General features: G+C 34.0%; 1 protein-coding gene and 2 non-coding genes across 8 annotated transcripts in view; all 3 read left to right on the top strand.

The window, feature by feature from the left end:
* Nucleotides 1-19,647, top strand: part of Mtdh (metadherin) — a 64,019-nt gene that overhangs the window by 14,125 nt on the left and 30,247 nt on the right. For 3 of the 6 annotated variants that reach the window (XM_027948641.3, XM_027948627.2, XM_027948613.3), the window contains exons 2-5: nt 854-955; nt 16,928-17,012; nt 17,995-18,171; nt 19,568-19,633. In XM_027948641.3, the coding sequence (XP_027804442.1) occupies nt 854-955; nt 16,928-17,012; nt 17,995-18,171; nt 19,568-19,633 (430 nt within the window). The remainder of the gene's footprint in view (nt 1-853; nt 956-16,927; nt 17,013-17,994; nt 18,172-19,567; nt 19,634-19,647) is intronic. The other 3 variants (XM_027948649.3, XM_027948633.3, XM_027948622.3) reach the window with 1 other exon arrangement.
* Nucleotides 3,926-4,060, top strand: LOC114106456 (U4 spliceosomal RNA). The gene has a single exon (XR_003585193.1). It is a non-coding gene; the product is annotated as a U4 spliceosomal RNA (small nuclear RNA).
* Nucleotides 6,176-6,282, top strand: LOC114106506 (U6 spliceosomal RNA). Its single transcript, XR_003585204.1, has one exon. It is a non-coding gene; the product is annotated as a U6 spliceosomal RNA (small nuclear RNA).

The raw sequence follows: 19,647 nt of genomic DNA, 5'->3' as shown, positions 1-19,647 counted from the left end.
TTTATGATTTTAGGAATGTTAGGAAAGCTGAGGTAGCCTTTGGCGATGAATTGGTAAATCTGCTTAATTCCAAAACAGTAGAGCCATTAAATTATATAATTAGAGGTAATATTAGAGATTGTCTAACATTCCTTTATATATCATCTGAGGCTGTTTTTGTGCTACAGTGGAAGAGTTATTGAACTCTGTTGAAGTGGAGTCTGTATGGCCTACAAAGCCTAAAATATTTTCTCTGGCCTTTTAAAAAGCTTTGTGAGCTGAGCATGGTGACACATACCTGTAATCTCAGTGACTCAAGAGGCTGAGGCAGGAGGATTGCAAAGTTTGATGCCAAACTCAGCAATTTAGGCTCTAAGAAACTTAGACCCTGTGGGGGGTGGAGGAGATACTTAGTTCAGTGGTAAAGTACCCTGGGGTTCAGTCCGCAGTACCAAGAGGCGGGGTGGGGGTGGGGGTGGTGACTTTTTAGTAGCTCAAACGTGTCATTTTATAGAAATAGAAATAAGGCTCAGATGTTTTGATTACATGACTAACTGGTGGTTATGGTACAAATGTAGTTTAGATTTTTTCAGTGCCTCTATTTTGTTGTTTGGAGGGGCTGATACCTGAGTGAGATCAGAAAATTTTTGGTATATAATTTTGTTTATAAGTTCATTATAGTTACATAAGACTGTTATTAGGGACAGTGGTCCATCAAGTCTTCAATAATTTTGCTATATAATAAAGCAACCTTGTTAATTTAGGTAGGGGACCATATTTTGATTGTAGTATTCATTGATAACATTGTTTCCTAAGTCTTTGGTTTGATCTGCCAACCAGCTTGATACATGATGTTTTCTTGTTGCCTATGCAGCCAAATGGTCGAACTGTGGAAGTGGCTGAGGATGAAATTGTACGAACTCCTAGAAATGTAACAACAAAGCAGCAACCAGAGACAGACAAGAAAAATGAAAAGGTAAGTTTGGGAGCGTATGAAATTAGATGTAAGGTTTTAATAAAGACAGTTACATGAAAATGATGCTTTCCTGTTTCATAAGATTTTATGTGTATCTTCAATTTAAGGAAACTCTGTAAATCTGAATTAATCATAGTGGGTGGATGGTGAAAGTTTGTTGGGTTATTTTATCATTATTATTATTTTTTGTTTGTTTTTTTAAAGAGAAGATGTGTCACTAAATATTTTAAATATTGCCGGTATTAGTAAATATTCATTACATCAAACATAATTTATATAATTCATGACTTGAACACCTTTTGTATGAGTAAGATCTATATTTATATATTATCCCTTATTCAAAAATAGAGTTGTATTTCCTTTGTTGATAGTGTACTTGTAAATACTTAGGAGACTTGTCCAGTGGTATTAAGTGTTAAAATAGATTTCTGTCATGGTGGAAACCTAATCGTCTCCCTTATTAGACAGTTTGGTTTTATTTAACCAAGTGTTCATTGCTTAGGAAAATAAGTTATTAAAAGGTTTGGATGAATACATTGTTTTGGATGTGAAGTTTTCCAAAATAGAAATGTAATACCCCATAAATGTTACCTGCCTGAAATCTTATTTTTCAGTTGCTGGTTTTAGAACTGGCCCAAATTTACTTGACTTATCTGGTTTGGAATTCGGCAGAATAAACAAGAAGCTCTTAACATTGTTCCTTCTGCTGTGAGGGAGACTTGTTGAATTTCTTTTTGTGCATTGAATTGCCACTACTCCACCCACCCTTTTTTAACCATGCATTACCCATTTGGGGGAGTGGTGACAACTGCAGAGAGGTAAGTGGTTTTAAGAAGCTAGCATGCAGCAGCTCCAGCCCCATGGAATAGTAGTATAAAATTGTTCCTATAGTTCCTTAATGCTTGCAGTTTCAGAATGTCTTTGAAGAATTGGTGAGATCAGTTCTCCCACTGTAACCCAGTGAAATTGGTATAGAGCCAAGATAGCTGTAGGTGGAATGGCTTGAAATAAAAGGATGGTTATGGGAAATAATTAAATTTATGTCTGACTTTGCTTTGGGCAGAAAAATGAATAATAAATTACTTGCTTTAACAAATAAAAGTATAACAACAGATTGTGTGTTTACAGAGTAAATAGTTCATGTGCCTAGTATAGATGTACATCCCCCCCATTATTTTCTTGTTCTTAGGCTTTCTATTAGTAAGTATTTCTATTTAATTCTGTTTCTCCTCCCTGATTTGTCCTGAAAATTTTATAATTGGAATAATTAATGAGCTGTCATTAATCTCTGATTAATTATATACCAATTAGATGTAACAGGATGTAAAATTCAGCTCAAAGTTTATAACCAGCATTCTGAAATTTATGTTAGGAAGTAATTATAATAGTGGACATTTATAAAGTGTAATACATCCAGAATTATGCAAGGTGAAATGGGTATATATGTATGAATATATTTACCTGTATATCTCGTGAGGACAAATTATTGAGCACTTAGTAGATGCACTTTTAAGACTTTATAGACATTTTTTAATGCTTTATATTCATTATTTATTCTCACAACAACACTGAAGAGATGGATTCAAACCTATTTTACAAATGAGAAACCTGAGACTTAATTACCTAAACTATGAAAGGTGATCAGTTCTAACCCAGGCCCATCTAAGTTCAGTGTCTGTATTTCTACTGTCCTATCTAATCCTCACAAAAACTTCCAGACAGATAGTAACAGTGCCATTTACAGTTAAGGACTTCAAAGCCTGATCACCTTTGTATTTTCATTTGTTTCATACAATTTTTGTACTAGGATTTGAACTCAGCTTGTTCTAATGCCAAAAACCCATGTTCTTTGTATCACCTAAAAGTACTGCCTTTTAGTTGCTGTTATTTAGATTCATTACCATTCCTTATAAAGAAACATTTTAGGTTTACTTATACACTTTAATATATATATTACCATATCTTCATTTTCCTCTCAGAGCCACATCTTGGGCACTTTGAAAAGTAACGATATTTGCCCAGAGAGTAAAAGTAGCTTTTTTTTTTTTTTGGTACTGGGGATTGAACTCATGGTCACTCAACCACTGAGACACGTCCACAACCCTGTTTTGTATTTTATTTAGAGACAGGTTCTCACTGAGTTGCTTAGCACCTCACTTTTGCTGAGGCTGGCTTTGAACACATGATCCTCCTGCCTCAGCCTCCTGAGCCGCTGGGATTACAGGCATGCGCCACCACGCCTGGCAAAAATTTCATGTTAAACTATGTTGTTTATTACCTTCCCTTGTCATTTTAGGAAGTCTAGATAAAACTTTGTTCAGAAACTATATATGACAAGAGGTAGAGAGCTTAAGTCTATAAAGCAGATTAAGCTATCATTGTTTTCAAAATCTTTATTTGAATATGAAGGTAAGTGCCTCATTGATGCTAGTTTCTGGTAAAGGTCACACAAATTCATTAGCCAGGCAGAATGCATTGTGCTGGTAGATGCTTAGAGGAATAAGGAGAAATATAAGATGCTCTTACCCTCAGAGACATTTCAGTTTGGTAAGGAAAGCAAACAAAAGGAAGATATCTGGTAACATACCACATTAAGTGCTAGATATTCAGAGAAGAAAGGTTATTCTCCTTGGATAGCCAGAAAAGATGGACTTATTTGGATTTTTATTAAGGATGGGATAGGATTTCAGTAAGTAGATGTGAGGAGGCCAATTTTAGAAGGAAAGAAACAAGGGGAGCTCAATTAGATTTTATTCAGATAAACCAATTGAGTATATTCAGACACAGGAAAAGCTTGACAGATCAGGGTAGGGTGAGGTTATAATAAAAACTTGGATATGTTTAGCTGGCAGCAATATTTATGATTAATGAATCAGTGTTGCATGTGTGATTGATTATAAGAGTCTGAATTAAGGTAGAAGTATAAATATGGCTAGTAAGAAAAACATCAGAAGCAAAATGTATAAAATTAGCTTTGTGCAGTGGCAGTATTGAAGCCAACGAAGTCCATCTGAGGCACAACTATTGCTAATTGAAAACTTTTCCAGTACCCCATCATGACAACTTTCAATATAGTCGGCATTGGCATAATTAAAAAAAAAAAAAAAAGGAAGAAAGAAAAATGTATAAAATTTGGTTACTACAAGGTTGTTTAATATGAAGTCAGTATCCACTGAAATCCTAATATCTTGCATTATTAATTAGATGCTACATTTTTATGATGCTATACAATGTACAAAATAGTTTAACATCCCTTAATTCTGATGAACAACTCTGAAGGAAAATGACATCATTTTTTCCCCATATAGCTCAATAAAAAGAGTTTAGCAAATTGCCCAAAATCAGCCAGGCATGGTGGTACATATCTGTAATCCCAGCTACTTGGAAGGCTGAGGCAGGAGGATAGAAGTTTGAGACCACCCGGGCACGGTGGTGCACACCTGTAATCCCAACAGCTTGGGAGTCTTGAGACTGGAGGATTGCAAATTCAAAGCCAGCCTCAGCAAAGGTGAGGCTCTAAGCAACTCAATGAGACCCTGTCTCTAAGTAAAATACAAAAAATAGGGCTGGGGATGTGGCTCAGTGGTTAAGTGCCTCTAAGTTCAATCCCTGGTACCAAAACAAAAAAAAAAAAGAAGAAGAAGAAGAAGAAAAAGTTTGAGATCAGCTTTGGCAACTTAGCAAAATCCTATCTCAAAATTTAAAAATACAAAGGCCATAGTGGTAGAGTGCTCGTACCCCTCCATTCAAACCGCAGTATGGATAGGGAGTTGCCCAAGATCTAGTAAGTAATGCTTTTTCAATTTCTCTAATGCAGTACTAGTTCTCAGTGAATCCTTGGAAAGGGGTCCCAGTAACCCTTTCTTTGGATCCTTGAAGACAGAATTATTTTCATAGTAATTACGATAGTATTTACTGTGTTGATGACTTACACTAATGGTACAAAAGGAATAATAGATAAAAACAACTCTTTACTCTGAATCAAGGCAATGGTACTAAACTACGAATAGTCAAATGTCATTATATCATTTTATTCTTTACTGCCATTTATTCACAATTTAAAAAGAGAAGAAAATTGCTAGTTACACTTATTTAAAATATTTTTTAGCCATAGATGCACACACTATCTTTATTTTTTTTATGTGGTGCTGAAGATTGAATTCAGTGCCTCACGCATGCAAGGGAAGCCTTCAACTACAACCCCAGCCCCTGCTAGTTGCATTTTTTTTTTTAAAGAATATTATTTTCACGTGAAGCTTTTTACACATATAACTTTCTTTCTTTCTTTCTTTCTTTCTTTCTTTCTTTCTTTCTTTCTTTCTTTCTTTCTTTATTTATTTATTTATATGTGGTGCTGAGGATCAAATCCAGGGCCTTGCAAGTGCAAAAAGCGCTCTACCATTGAGCCATAACCCCAGCCCAAAGCTAGTTGGATTTTCAGAGACCTTAAGTAAAAGCCACTATCTGGGCATGGTTGCCCATGCCTGGAATCCCAGTGGCTCAGGAGAATGAGACAGGAGGATTGTGAATTCAAAGCCAGCCTCAGCAAAAAATGATGCAACTCAGTGAGGCCCTCTCTTTAAATAAAAAACAAAATAGGGCTGGGGATGTGACTCAGTGATTGAGTGCCCCAGAGTTCAATCCCCATTACCCAAAAAGAAGAAATCAAAATAGGTCCTGGGATGTGGCTCAGTGGTCAAGTACCCCTGAGTTCAATCCCCTATAACCCCCACCCCCGCCAAAAAAGATAGTGCTTTACCAAGAAAACAATACAACTGATTAATTTTATTAAATCTTGATCATTAAATACATGCTTTTTAACTATTCTGTATGATAAAGTAGAATGTATGTATGGAATATGATACATACTGAAGGACAGTGATTATCTTAAGCAAAAACACTATACAGTGAGCTGTAAATTGAATTAACACTTATTTCATGTTACTCCATTTATACTTGAAAGAATGATTAGTAGCCCTGGATATGCAGACTTGGGTATTTGCATACATTTTCTTCAAAATAAACAACAGTTATCATGTCACTTCAAGGAGAAGAACAGATAAATATTTGTTGCAAATTATAAAATTATCTGTTTTCTGAGTGAAAAGTAGAAATTTGGAAGACTTATATCTGCTGCCATGATCTTGACAACTTCTCAGTATTTAAAGAATTTCTGATGACATCAGAAAGTACAAATGTTACTTGAAAATGAAGAGTATAGTACTCTTTTCAGCAGTGCATATACTAAAATTGGAATGGTACAGAGAAGATTAGCATGGCTCCTGCACAAGGACGACACACAAATTCGTGAAGCATTCCATATTTAAAAAATATATATGTATGTATATATATATATATATATATATATATATACACACACACACACACACACACACACACACACACATATATAATGGAGTGTCTTTAACATTTTGGAAGATCTGCATAATTCAGTGAATCAATATTTTCCAATTGATCAATGCTTGCCTGTTACAAAATCATGCATAAAATATTCAAAGTGCAAGATGGACCAATGGATATTAATATGGTACAGCATGAAAAGTGCATTGATGCAGTTTCAGATTCCAGGTTGGAATAACTTTTAATAACTACTTTTGATGTGATATTTTTTTCCTTCCCTTATTTTAAAACTCTTTATGCCTTCCCAGTGCTCTTAGGAAACACTCCAGTCTTAAACTTGACTTAAATGCTCTGCCTGTGACACCAGTCTAATCTCCTGTTTCTTACCCTTTCTCAACTCCAGCTACCTTGGTTTTCTTTCTTTTTTGTTAAACAGCTTTATTTTGAGATATATCATAAAATTCACTTAAGTGTACAATTTAAAAATATTTACAGAGTTATATAACCATTACAATATAATTTTAGAACATTTTCCTTACTTGAAAAAAGAAATCTATGCCCATTAGCAGTCAGTCACCATTTTCCCCTCTACCCCACTCATTCCCAGTCCTGGCTACCACTAATCTTGGTGTGATATCAAGGAAGAATACTCACTATTATCTAAAAATATTAACATACTCCTCCGTTTTCCAGTTGTATACTATGTGTTGTCTGTAGATATAGCTCTGTGGTATGGTGGTTGCCTAGCATGCCCGAGGTCCTGGGTTCAAACCCAGCACTACAGAAAAAAGTGTGTGTGTGCGTGTATATGTGAGTGCACATAGCCAGATATTGTTTTAGAAAATATCGCTTGCATTTTTATGGTTATATTTGCATAATACATAACTGATTATTTTGAAATACATTAATATGTCTAAGTAATTTCTTAGCTTAAATTTATGATATGATAAACACAGTCCACATAATCAAAGGCTCTCTACATTCTCGGTACATTTTAAGAGTCTAAAAAACTGGACTATGACCAAGAATTTGAAGAATTGTTGCTCCAGGAGTCCAGAAAGCTAAAACCAAAATAATTGTAAGGCAGCATACTTTGAAACAAGTGTCAGCTAGAGCTACTCATCACAAAACTGAGTATCTGTATGCTCAGAGGGCTTATATACATTAGTGTTTTACCTTCCATAATACATCTTAGAAATGTTAATTTAAAACCAGGACTTCATAGGCTGGGGCTGGGGCTCAGTGGTAGAGTGCTCGCTTAGCACAAGTGAAGCACTGGGTTTGATCTTCAGCATCACATAAAAATAAATAAAATAAAGATATAAAAAAATCAAACAAACAAAAAAACAGGACTTCACAAATTATGTCCAAATCTGGTTCTCTGGCTGTTTTTATAAATAATTTTATTGGAAGACAGCCACATATTATCATCTGTGCCTTCTTTTTGCTCCATAAAAACAGAGGTAGTTGCTACTTTCCTTAAGGCATAATTATACTGTGCCTTGAAATATTAGCTAATGATATTCTGAAACTATCCCATTTAGCAAAAGTTCTAAGCATTCAGAATGTGAAGATAACATTTATAGCTCTTTTAGAAATGTTTACTTATATGGTATTCTATCTAACAGATTTTACTAAATATTACAGATGCTTAGATGCCTCTCTTAAGGTTTCTTGGGGAAACATTTGTTCTTTCTGCCTGGTAAAATTAGTAGAAAACAATGTGTCAAAAAAGCAAACATAATCCTTCATCAGCACATACAGTTGGATGCAACATAAAAAAAAAACATTGCTGATGATGTAAACAAATTAGTAGCAGAGCAAATTACATTGTCTGGGAGGGGAAAAATACAAATGTTTCTAGCATTACAACATGGAGAACTTAGTAGATTCTATTTCAGTAGTGAAATACATAATTATTTTTGTGAGCAACTAATGATAAAAGCTGTTCACAAAGATCTATTTGTAATTTTTTTAAATGTGAGAAAAAAAGAACTCAACTCAACACCAGAAAAAAAGAAAAAAAACCTTATGTTCACTTATGGGTGAATGAACTACCCCTCAAAAGAAGAATACAGATGGCCAAGAATTGTATGAAAAGATGTTCGACTTCTCAAGCCATCAGGGAATTCAAATCAAAACTGCACTGAAATTCCACTTCATTCTAGTCAGAATGGCAATCATCAAGAATACAATAACAGGCTGGGGATGTGGCTCAAGCGGTAGCGCGCTCGCCTGGCTTGCGCGGGGCGCTGGGTTCAATCCTCAGCACCACATACAAATAAAATAAAGATGTTGTATCCGCCGAAAACTGAAAAATAAGTATTTAAAATTTAAAAAAAAAGAATACAATAACATTGTGTGCCTGTATGAATATATAACAATGATTCCCACTACTATATATAATTATGATGTACCAATAATATTTTTAAAACAATGCAAATAACAATGCTGGCCAACATGCAGGGAAAATGAACCTTTTCTGTTGGTGGAAGTATAAATTAGTACAACCAAATCAGTATGCATTTTCCTCAAAAACTAAAAATTATATCTATCCAAAAGAATTAGAGAGGATACTTCAGAGATGCATACATCCCCATGTTTATAACAGTACAATTCACAGTAGCCGAATTATTGAAACAACATTCATACACACACTTATACATACATAAGGTATTTTATTCAGTCATAAGAAACAGAATTATGACATTTGCAGGAAAATGAATGAAACTAAAGTGCATTATGTTAAGCAAAATAAGCCAGGCTCAGAAAGACAAATAATATGTTTTCTCTTAATATGTAGAAGCTAGAAAGAAAGAAGGGGAGAAAGCGGGGGGAATCCTATGAAAATAGAAGAGAGACCAGTAGAGAAAAGAGGTTGCGGGGTTGGGCAGTGGTAAGGGCAGTACCAGGGGTTGAAATTAGTCAAATTATATGCATGTACAAATATACTGTAGTAAATTAGCCCAGTATTCTGAATATGCATGAACAGAAAGAAATGTTAATGGAGGGGCTACTTTGACCAGGAAAACAAAAAAATAAAATGAATAAAATTGGGGGGTTAGGAAGATAAAGTTGTAGACAGTTTGAAAAACCATACCTTTACATTTCAGTAAGGACAAGGTGGTAATCACTTTTTATTCTATGAAGAAGAATATTGGTTACATTGTAGCAAAATACTATTATAAAGTAGACCAATTTTGAAGGGGCTAGTCAAACCCAGGATCTCATGCATGCCAGGTAAGCACTCCTCCACTAAGCTACATTCCTAGCCCAAAAGTAGACCAACTTTTACAATTGAGCTTCACATTTTCTTTTACTAAAAATTAAGTATTCTTAATCTATTGATCTTTTTTATTATGACAAATTGTTGTCTATTTAGCAGGTATTTGGGGAGGCGGGGTTAGGCTTAATCCATACCATTAGGGTTAAGAAATGTTTAACAGAGTGTCAGAAGGTACCTGGTTTTTGAGGGAAACTCATCCAATGAAGAGTATATTCTTAAATTTTTACATGATTATGTGATTTTATTATTAAGAATTATTTTTTATTGGATGTGAAAATCCTCATGTCTTCACAGCATTGGGAGCAGAAAAATAGCCTAACAGCCCAGATTCTGGAGTGCAAGTATCTGAGATCTAATCCCAGCTCTAACATTAGTTATATGATTTTAGGTTGACTAGTAATCATTTGTGCCTCCCTTTTCTCATCCATATAGTGGAGATAATAGCATCTTCTAGGGTTATTTTGACAATTAAATGGGTTGATTACAAAGAGCTATGTAAGGGATAGCTATAAACTAGTTTAAGAAAAAAAAGTCTTTCTTGTGAATCCATTTGTTCAAAATACCCCCCGAAGTGTAGAATCTTCTCATTTGCAGAGGGAACTTGTGAATGTTGAGAGGTATTAAAATTTACTAGCTTAATTTCTAGGTGGACTAGGATGTAGCTTAGTGGTAGAGCGCTCACTGTCTAACATGTGTAAAGCTGAGGAGAAGGATTGCAAGTTCAAAGCCAGCACCAGCAATTTAACAAGACCAAAAGCAATTCAGCAGGATACTGTCTCTAAATAAAGTATATGTATAAAGGGACTGGGGAGGGCTCAGAGGTAGAGCACTTGCCTAGCATGTTTGAGGTACAGGGTTTGATTCTCAGCACCATATATAAGTAAATAAAGATCCATTGACCACTAAAAAAAATATTTAAAAAAAATAAAGGGCTGGGGATGTGACTCATTGGTTAAGTACCCCTGAGTTCAATCTCCAATATTACCCGCCCCCACCCCACCAAAAAAAAACCCAGCAAGCAGCTAGCTTATCTAACCCATTGCTATAGCAGACCTTTGTATATGGCAGACCCCCTCAAGTATTTAAGTGAGTTAAGTATGTCCCAGACATGTATTCTCAGCTGAGTACCAGTGCTGCCTGTTTGCATATTTTGGATAATTCCTTCTAATGAGATTTTTTAATTTTCTAGTTTTACTTCAAGTTCATTCTAATTTCTAAGGAATTATCAATCCATTTTATTTTGTGTATATTCTTTACAAGTTTTAGAAAGTAGCAATAGTGGATCATTTATCAAAGTTTTTTATAGTAAGTCCCCAGCCACCAAATACGTATTATGTAGATGTACATTCATTGTCTGTTTAACTCATTGTTATTTTAGGAATTTGGTGTGTTTGTGGGTACATACATATACGTGATCATGCATGTATATACATATTTAACATATAAAAAACACCTTTATTTATTTATTATTAATACCGGGGATTGAACTCAGGGACACTTGACCACTGGGCCGCACCCCCAGCCCTATTTTGTATTTATTTAGAGACAGGGTCTCACTGAATTGCTTAGCGCCTCACCATTGCTGAGACTGGCTTTGAACACACAATCCTCTGCTGGGATTATAGGTGTACACCACCATACCTGGCCACATTTCTTTTTAATGGATTAGTATAGTATAAATTTTTATAATACTTGAACCATATATATGAAATGAGAGGAAAAAATGTGTTATTCTACTGGAAGCCAGTAAAAAAGATTTGCTGTATACACAGATTTTGAGTCATTTATGATTTATTAAATGATATATGTTTCAAGTAATGTTGGGAGTTTTTGATTAAAGGTAGTTTGCTTCATGCAACATGTGAGTCCCTGATGATTTCTAATGGTAGAAAGACTTCCTTAAGAACAAATTTCTTCATCTTGTATTATCAGTGCTGATCATGAAGCATTCAAACAAAGTAGAGATTCTGTTGTGAATGTAATGAAGTATATATACCTCTTACTCTCTTGCTTTCAAGAAGATCATATTTATTTAGAAAACTTTATTTAAAAAATTGAATGCTTTCACATACAGAAACTTAAAGCAGTACTGGAAATATCACATGGAAGTTTGTGACAAATGACTGAATTTGTGGCAATTTTAAATGTTTATAAATACCAGACTTTTTGTATTTAGGGAAAAGGAATGAGAAAACTTGACAGAGATAAAGTAAATGGAGTACAACTTAAACTGGGACAAAAGATATAATGAAGATCATTTCATGCACTGAGTATCAGCAGGGTAGCAGATGATTGAAGGTACATACAAAGATAAATCACCCTAGCACTCTGGCTAACATTTCATTCCAAGAAAAAATAAGTCCAAAGTCATGCAACCTAGGCAAAGCAGGAAATGGTATAAGAGATGGTCAGTCATATAGAAAACAAATAGTTGCATATATGAGTAAAAGAGGTTGAAATTAATTTGTAGGAGACCTTACATGTCATATAAGTAATTTGTAAGTTAAGACTTTATAGGTAATAGGACATATCTGTAGTTGTTTTCAAAATTAGGAAAGAAAATTAATTGGATTGGTGTAGATATCTTGGAGGTAACCATTAGGAAGGAAACCCTTGATGAGAATTTCTCCTAATAGCAATTACATGTCTTTCCTATTAGATAATTAGCACAGTTGCCATAAGTAGACATTTATTCAGTTCTAAATACTTAGCTCCTAAAACAATGTCTGGCACATAGTAAACATTTCATAAATGTTAATGACATGAAGACTATGAAGAAAGGCTTGCTTTTTAAATTTTAATTGACATAATATTTGTACTTATGGGATACCATATTATAACATATCTACAATTTGTAATGATCAAATCCAGATAATTAGCATTTTCATCTCTTCAGATATTATCATTTTTGTGCATTGGGAACCTTCATACCCTTTTCCTATAGTTATTTTGAAATGTGTATTTAATTGCTATGAACTACTGTGCTATAGAACATCTGAACTCTATCCCCTGACTCTGTGTTTTGGTACTTATTATCCACTCTCTGAGTCTCCCTCACTTCCCCCTATCCTTCCTAGCTTTAGCAACCTCTATTCTACTTTCTACTTCTGTTACCAGTTTTTTTAAGCTTACACAAATGAGTGAGAGTATACAGTATTTGCCTAGCCTATTTAACATAATGTCTTCCACTTCCATCAATGTTGCCATGAATTGCAGGATTTCATCCTTTTTGAATAATATTCCACTATAGATACTACCAGATTTTTTTATCCATCTATTTGTTGATTACATTTCTTGGGTATTATGAATGGTGCTTCAATAAAGAGGGGATTGCAAATATCTCTTTTGATACAATGATTTCATTTCCTTTGGACACACACACACAGTGGTGGGATTACTGTTTTCAGTTTTTTTGAGGAACATCTGTACAGTTTCCATAATGGCTATACTAATTTACATTTCTGCCAACCGTACATAAGATTTCCCCTTTCTCTGCAGCCTCACCAGCATTTGTTATTTTTTGTCTTTTGATAATAGCCATTTAACTGGAGTGAGGTACAATTTCATTGTGGTTTTCATCTGTATTTCCCTGATGATTAGTGATACTGAGCATTTCTTCATATACTTCTTGGCCATTTGTATATCTTCTTCTATTCTAACCATTTATCCATTTTTAAATCAGATCTTTGTGCTGTCAAGTTATTTGGTGAAGGATAGTTTAATAATCTACCCAGCTCCTTGTCAGAGCCTGAAAACAAATGGGGGGAAAGAAAGTAAAGTAACAAGGAAGCCAAAACTTAGTGCTGCAGATTTTCTTCAGAAGATTTAACTGAAGTGGAACTGCTTAGAAACAAGACATTCACTTCAGTAAAATGGCCGGGGCAAGTAGGTATATGTATTATATTATATATTTATCTTAAAACTTTTCATAATGTAATATTGTCTCATCTGAATGTGCCTTATTTTTTTGGTAGTTACTTTTCAAAGTAATAGTAAATTTCAACAATATTCATGTCTCATCCAAGAGGATAATCTTTTTCTACAGATGTTTAGTGACAGATCTGGGTATATTTATGGCTGTAATTTCTATCATTTTTTCATAGTTTCCCTCTTTTTAAAATTTTTATTTATGTATGCTTTTAGTTAGTAATCTTTTTAATTTTTTTTAATTCTTTATATATATATTTTTTTATTTTTATTATTGGTTGTTCAAAACATTACATAGTTCTTGACATTTTTTTTAATTCTTAAAAGAAAATTATATCTGAGGTTAGTAGAAGTGTTTGTCCTGTGTGACAGTTGGAGGAAAGGATTTATAGTGACTTAACCCAAAGCCATGTAGTTAATGCATATTTAAATTTGCATTTATAGTTACATGTAGGGAGAATAGCAGAGTGTTTGCAAGGGTAGGGTCTGGAGTCAGAACTGAACCTTTCCTGGTATTCCCACTTAATTACTTAGACATTTTGTGTAATTTCTTAATGGTCTCAATCCCCTTATCTTTATCTCTAGATTTAGTTTATCTTATTCTTATATTGTCTTATTTTGGGAGGGTAACCAGGGATTGAACTCAGAGGCACTTGACCACTGAGCCACCCCCAACACTGTTTTGTATTTTATTTAGAGACAGCATCTCACTGAGTTGCTTAGCACCTTGCTTTTGCTGAGGTTGGCTTTCAACTCTCAATCTTCCGGTCTCAGCCTCCCTGATTGGCTGGAATTACAGACGTGCGCCACCATGCCCGGCCTATATTATCATTTTTTATTGATAGTTTTTTATATTGATTATGTGGTCAAATAATAGTATTTATATATTATTAAAATTAATGTCACCTATTTTAAGTTTTTAAAAATGTGTCTACTATAAAACATTAAACTATATATGTGGCTTGCATTAGGTTTCTATTGGATGGCTCTGCTATAGACTACAAATAGCAACCCCTGGCTCCCCAATTCCAACCAGAGGACTGTTTTTGTAAATAGTTGTATTGGAACTTAGTACCATTCACTTCATTTATATATTGTGTATACTTGCTTTTATGCTACAAAAGTTAGTTGTGTGGTTACTACAAAACCAGATGGTCCCATTAAGCCTAAAATACTATTTGATGCTTTAGAAAACGAATTTGCTGCTCCACTCTAGACTGTAGTTGACAAATGTTCACTATGTTATCTTTTGAGTGGTTATAATAGAGACAGAGATAAAAAGCAGATTAGAGGGTGCCAGGGAAAAGAGGAGAGTAGGGAGTGTTAATAATGGTCTAAGAAAATAATGGTAATAGTTATGCTATTTTGAATATAATAAAACAGTTGAATTGGTATTTTTAAAGGGTCAATATTATTGTGTGTGGATAATACCTCAACGTTTGAAAATCCTGGTTTGGTTTATATAATAAAGCAGTATATTAAACATGATACATGTTGATGATAATGAGAACATGCAAAGAAACATGAAAATCAGTTATGAGAACAAAAAAAAATTTCAGAAATAGTTTTTTTTTATATACTCCCTTATTACAAATAGTTTTTTATCACTTTTAAAAGCTTGTGTCACAGTTGTCCATTGGTGTCTGTGGGGTATTTCCAGGAGACCATGCAGATACCAAAATTTGCAGATGCCCAAATCTCTTATACTGTAAAATGGCATTATACTTGCTATGTACCTTACACACATTCTCTAATATACTTTAAATGATGTCTAGATTAATTGTAATATTTAATATAATGTAAACACTGTGTAAATAGATTTTTTTTCTTTTTTGTATTAGGGATTGAACCCAGGGGTATTTTATCACTGAGCTCTCTCCCCAGTTTTTATTTTTTATTTTGAGACAGAGTCTCATTAAGTTGCTAAGCCTAGCTTCAAACTTGTGATCCTCCTGCCTCAGCTTCCTAAGACTCTGGGATTATAGGTGTGAGACACCACACCTGGCTTAATTTTTTTTTTTGGGGGGGGGGATGGTGCCAGAGGTCAAACCCAGGGTTTGTGCATGCTAGGCAAGTGCTGTACCACTGATGGGCATCTCCAGCCTATGGATAATTTTTCTACTCTAATATTCTGGGAATAGTGACAAGAAAAAAAGGTATACATGTTCAGTACAGGTGCATTTTCCCCACAGATTTGGAGGACTAACTGTATTTTCAAGTTGTTTATTGATAAGTGCTTAGCTGAAATTGCTTACTCATACAAAAGGCTTATCATTTAGATACAATCTCTTATTTAGTTTGAGACTTTAGATAGTCCACAATAATATATATGGCTGATATTAATATATAACTAAATAAGTGAGTACAGAGTATATATAAAAACTTCAATGCATGTTAATTCTTTTCTGTAAGTACTTATCTAAGTGTAGAAATCATGGCTTTATGGAATTTTTGGCCAGCTTTTGAGAGGAGAATATAATTTAACAGAAAGGCCATTCTTGTATCATGTAGGTATTTTATCTTCATTGAATTGTTAAACATCTATATATAAGTCTTCAGTATTTTCACATTGCTTTGAAGGTAACAAATTATTACTTGCGGCTGGGTATGGTGTAATCCCAGTAGCTCAGGAGTTTGAGACATGAGGATTGGGAGTACAAAGCCAGTCTCAGCAATGGTAAGGTGCTAATAAGCAACTCAGTGAGAGCCTGTCTCTAATAAGATACAAAATAGGGCTGAGGGTGTGGCTCAGTGGTTGAGTGACCCTGAGTTCAATCCCTGGTACCCACTCACCCCCAAAAAAATAAAGAAAGAAACAAAATGTTACTTGCATTGTACAATTGATTAATTTATTTGTTGTACGTAGGGTTTATCAGCAATGTGCTTTATGCAATCCAAAAACCAATAGTTGTCTCATCATTTTCCTTGTGAACACAGGCAATGGGTTTTAATTTTATTGCCCTGAAAGCAGCATATTACAGCACCTTATTGTACCATGAGGTAGAATAACATGTCTATGAGCACAGCCTTGGAGCCAGACAGAACTAGTTTCTAATTACAACTTAACTTACTAATTTAATGTGACCCAGTACTGCCTATTAAATATTTAACAAATATTTCTCTAAGTCTCCATTTTCTTATCTTTAAAATGAGATAATGCCTTTTCCAGTGATTTTTTTAAAGCAACAAATAAGAAAATAAGTGCAAAGTACTTAGCACTTAGAAACCACTCAATAAATGGTAACTTTATATTATTGCCAGTTAATATGTTATGTTTTTTAAATCAAACTCATTAAAATTTTTAGTGTCAGCATCATACATTTCATTATGTATTTTACTGACTACTACCTTTTCAAAAACATAACAAAATAATAAGTTACGTTCTATTTTACTTTCAGTCAAAGAAAAATAAGAAGAAATCAAAGTCAGATGCTAAAGCAGTGCAAAACAGTTCACGCCATGATGGAAAGGAAGTTGATGAAGGTATTTGAGCAAGGGAAAGCACTGTAGAAATTTTTTAAAATCCTTTTTTTTTTTTTTAAACCAAAGTGTATCATGTAAAAGCTTCATTTGTTTTAGTTAGTCTTGTATCTAGCTCTTCTTTTTAATTACTATAGTTTTTCAAATTCAGATCTATGACACTGGTAGGAAACAATTTGTTTTCTAAATTATTTGACAATTCGATAGTGCTTTTCGTAAATGAAACTACCTTGAAATTTAGGTCTACCTCAGTATTTTGAACAAACTGAAAAGCCATTCATCTTGTCTTTGTTTCCTAAGTATGGTTTTGGGGATTTCCCCCATTGTTTTTAAATATACCATCCCTGACAGGGATGTAATTTTGTTTTAAAACATGCATTCTCACCTTTTGCCTTATTTCCTAAGTTCTAGTCCCAAATACTGGTAAAGTTCTTCTTAAGAACTTGATGTGTTTGTTTCTAGGATTGTTGAAAAGGCAACTGGTATTTGAGAGGTGGCAAAGTTGAATCCAATTTTGGAGGCCAATTCTGCAGTTCCTACTTAAAATAATCTAGATTATTATTGCAAAATAGCAAACCCTATTTATGCTTGGATAATTTCCTTTATTGGTAAAATTCTTGAATAAGCCATTTATCTTCATTACCTAATAAACCCGTTTATTAGTGATTTTATATATATATCATTCCTATCACTTCTACCCAGCAAAATAAAAAGATACATGATGACTTATTTGTATCACTTTTTCTATAGACGACATATTTGATTAAGAAAAATGCTAGAATACATAATAATGGTTTGTTGCCTATAACAATAAGCTTAGAATAAATTCTTAGTTTAAATTAATAAAATCAACACTCTGGGTTTTTAGTTTAATATATACATTTATCATGATACCTTGTGTGCCCCACCCCATTTTTCCCTCAAAACTACACCTTTTTTTGTTTTCCCCTTACTGAATAACATTTTTTTTCTGGGGCTATGTCAGGAGCCTGGGAAACTAAAATTAGTCACAGAGAGAAACGACAACAGCGTAAACGTGATAAGGTGCTGCCTGATTCTGGTTCATTGGATTCAACTATCCCTGGGATAGAAAATACCATCACAGTTACCACCGATCAACTTACAACTGCATCATTTCCTGTTGGTTCCAAGAAGAATAAAGGTATATTAGTGGAACATAAGAGTGGTACATCAAATCAAACTCCTTTAAATCAGATTTACAAAATATTTTGAATTGCTAATGTCATTGTGCTGATATACCCTTCTTCATGAGAATATTATGAACCATGTATTGGTTTACCTAATACCATCAGTATTATTTTTTACATATTGCCCAATGAATGGCTTGTTAAAATCTGCCTTTCTGCCTTGAGTCACATGAGAAAATGATGTTGCTCCTTTTCTTTATATGTATTGCTTTGCCCCAACTCTTGCACCTCATTTCTTATAGTGGATAAAACATTTATTAAATGGAATTATTTATCACCATTATGCATGTTGGGTGCTTTCATTCCAAGATAAAACAGGCATATTCTGGTTAGTGCAGGTTCTATCTGGATTTCTTATCACCCTAGCTTTTTGAGAGGACCAGAGATGTTTGGTAAAGCAGAACTTGAAAGGTTATTAAGCTTATGATCTTCCAAGTATTTCAGATGTTCAAACTATCAATATTGATGGCTTCTTGGTAGCACTTTACATTGCCATCATTTTACACCAGACATGCCAGTCTGCAAAGTGATGCTGTTCAATTTGCTTCAAAACATTGACTTAACTCACTCTTGTCTTTTTGTTAATGACCTCTCATCTTACCATCACTCAGTTGTTTCCATATCACTTTCTTAGCCTTATTACTCTTTTTTGTTTGGTAACTTGTTGGAATTTATTGCCACAATATAGCAGTGACTTAATTCTACTTACTCATTTTCACTATCACATGTTAGCTGTGCTTTAGTAATTCAGTTGGTAGCCCTTTTCACTGTCTTGTACTTGTGCCTTCCTTTCTCACACAATTCCGTTTCATGCTGGATTGTATTTTTGTTTTTGTTTTCATACGTTATGATCATTATGCTTTTTAGTGACAGAGAAATTGTAATTTTGTTTTAAAACTTGCATTCTCACCTTTTGCCTTATTTCCTAAGTTCTAGTCCCAAATACTGGTAAAGTTCTTCTTAAGAACTTGATGTGTTTGTTTCTAGGATTGTTGAAAAGGCAACTGGTATTTGAGAGGTGGCAAAGTTGAATCCAATTTTGGAGGCCAGTTCTGCAGTTCCTACTTAAAATAATCTAGATTACTATTGCAAAATAGCAAACCCTATTTATGCTTGGATAATTTTCTTTATTGGTATTTTAGTTGACTAAGGATATGGTAATTAGAGAATCAGTTACTTATGAACATGTGAAATGTGTTGTAAAATTTACTTTTTTCCTGTGTAAGAATCTGGCACTTGAAGAAACAATTTATTATAGATAATAAGTAAAAATTAATTTGTATATTACTCCTAACTTAACGTGCACAGTGGCCTTTAGTGTTAAATAAATTTTATTTCTATTTCAACCAGGTGATTCTCTTCTAAATGTTCAAGTTAGCAACTTTAAGTCTGGAAAAGGAGATTCTACACTTCAGGGTGAGAGAAATTAC

The sequence above is a fragment of the Marmota flaviventris genome, chromosome 15 (assembly GCF_047511675.1).
Source record: "Marmota flaviventris isolate mMarFla1 chromosome 15, mMarFla1.hap1, whole genome shotgun sequence".
NCBI classification, from domain to species: Eukaryota; Metazoa; Chordata; class Mammalia; order Rodentia; family Sciuridae; genus Marmota; species Marmota flaviventris.
Note: the sequence above shows the minus strand (reverse complement) of the source record. Positions and strands in the feature narration are given on the sequence as shown.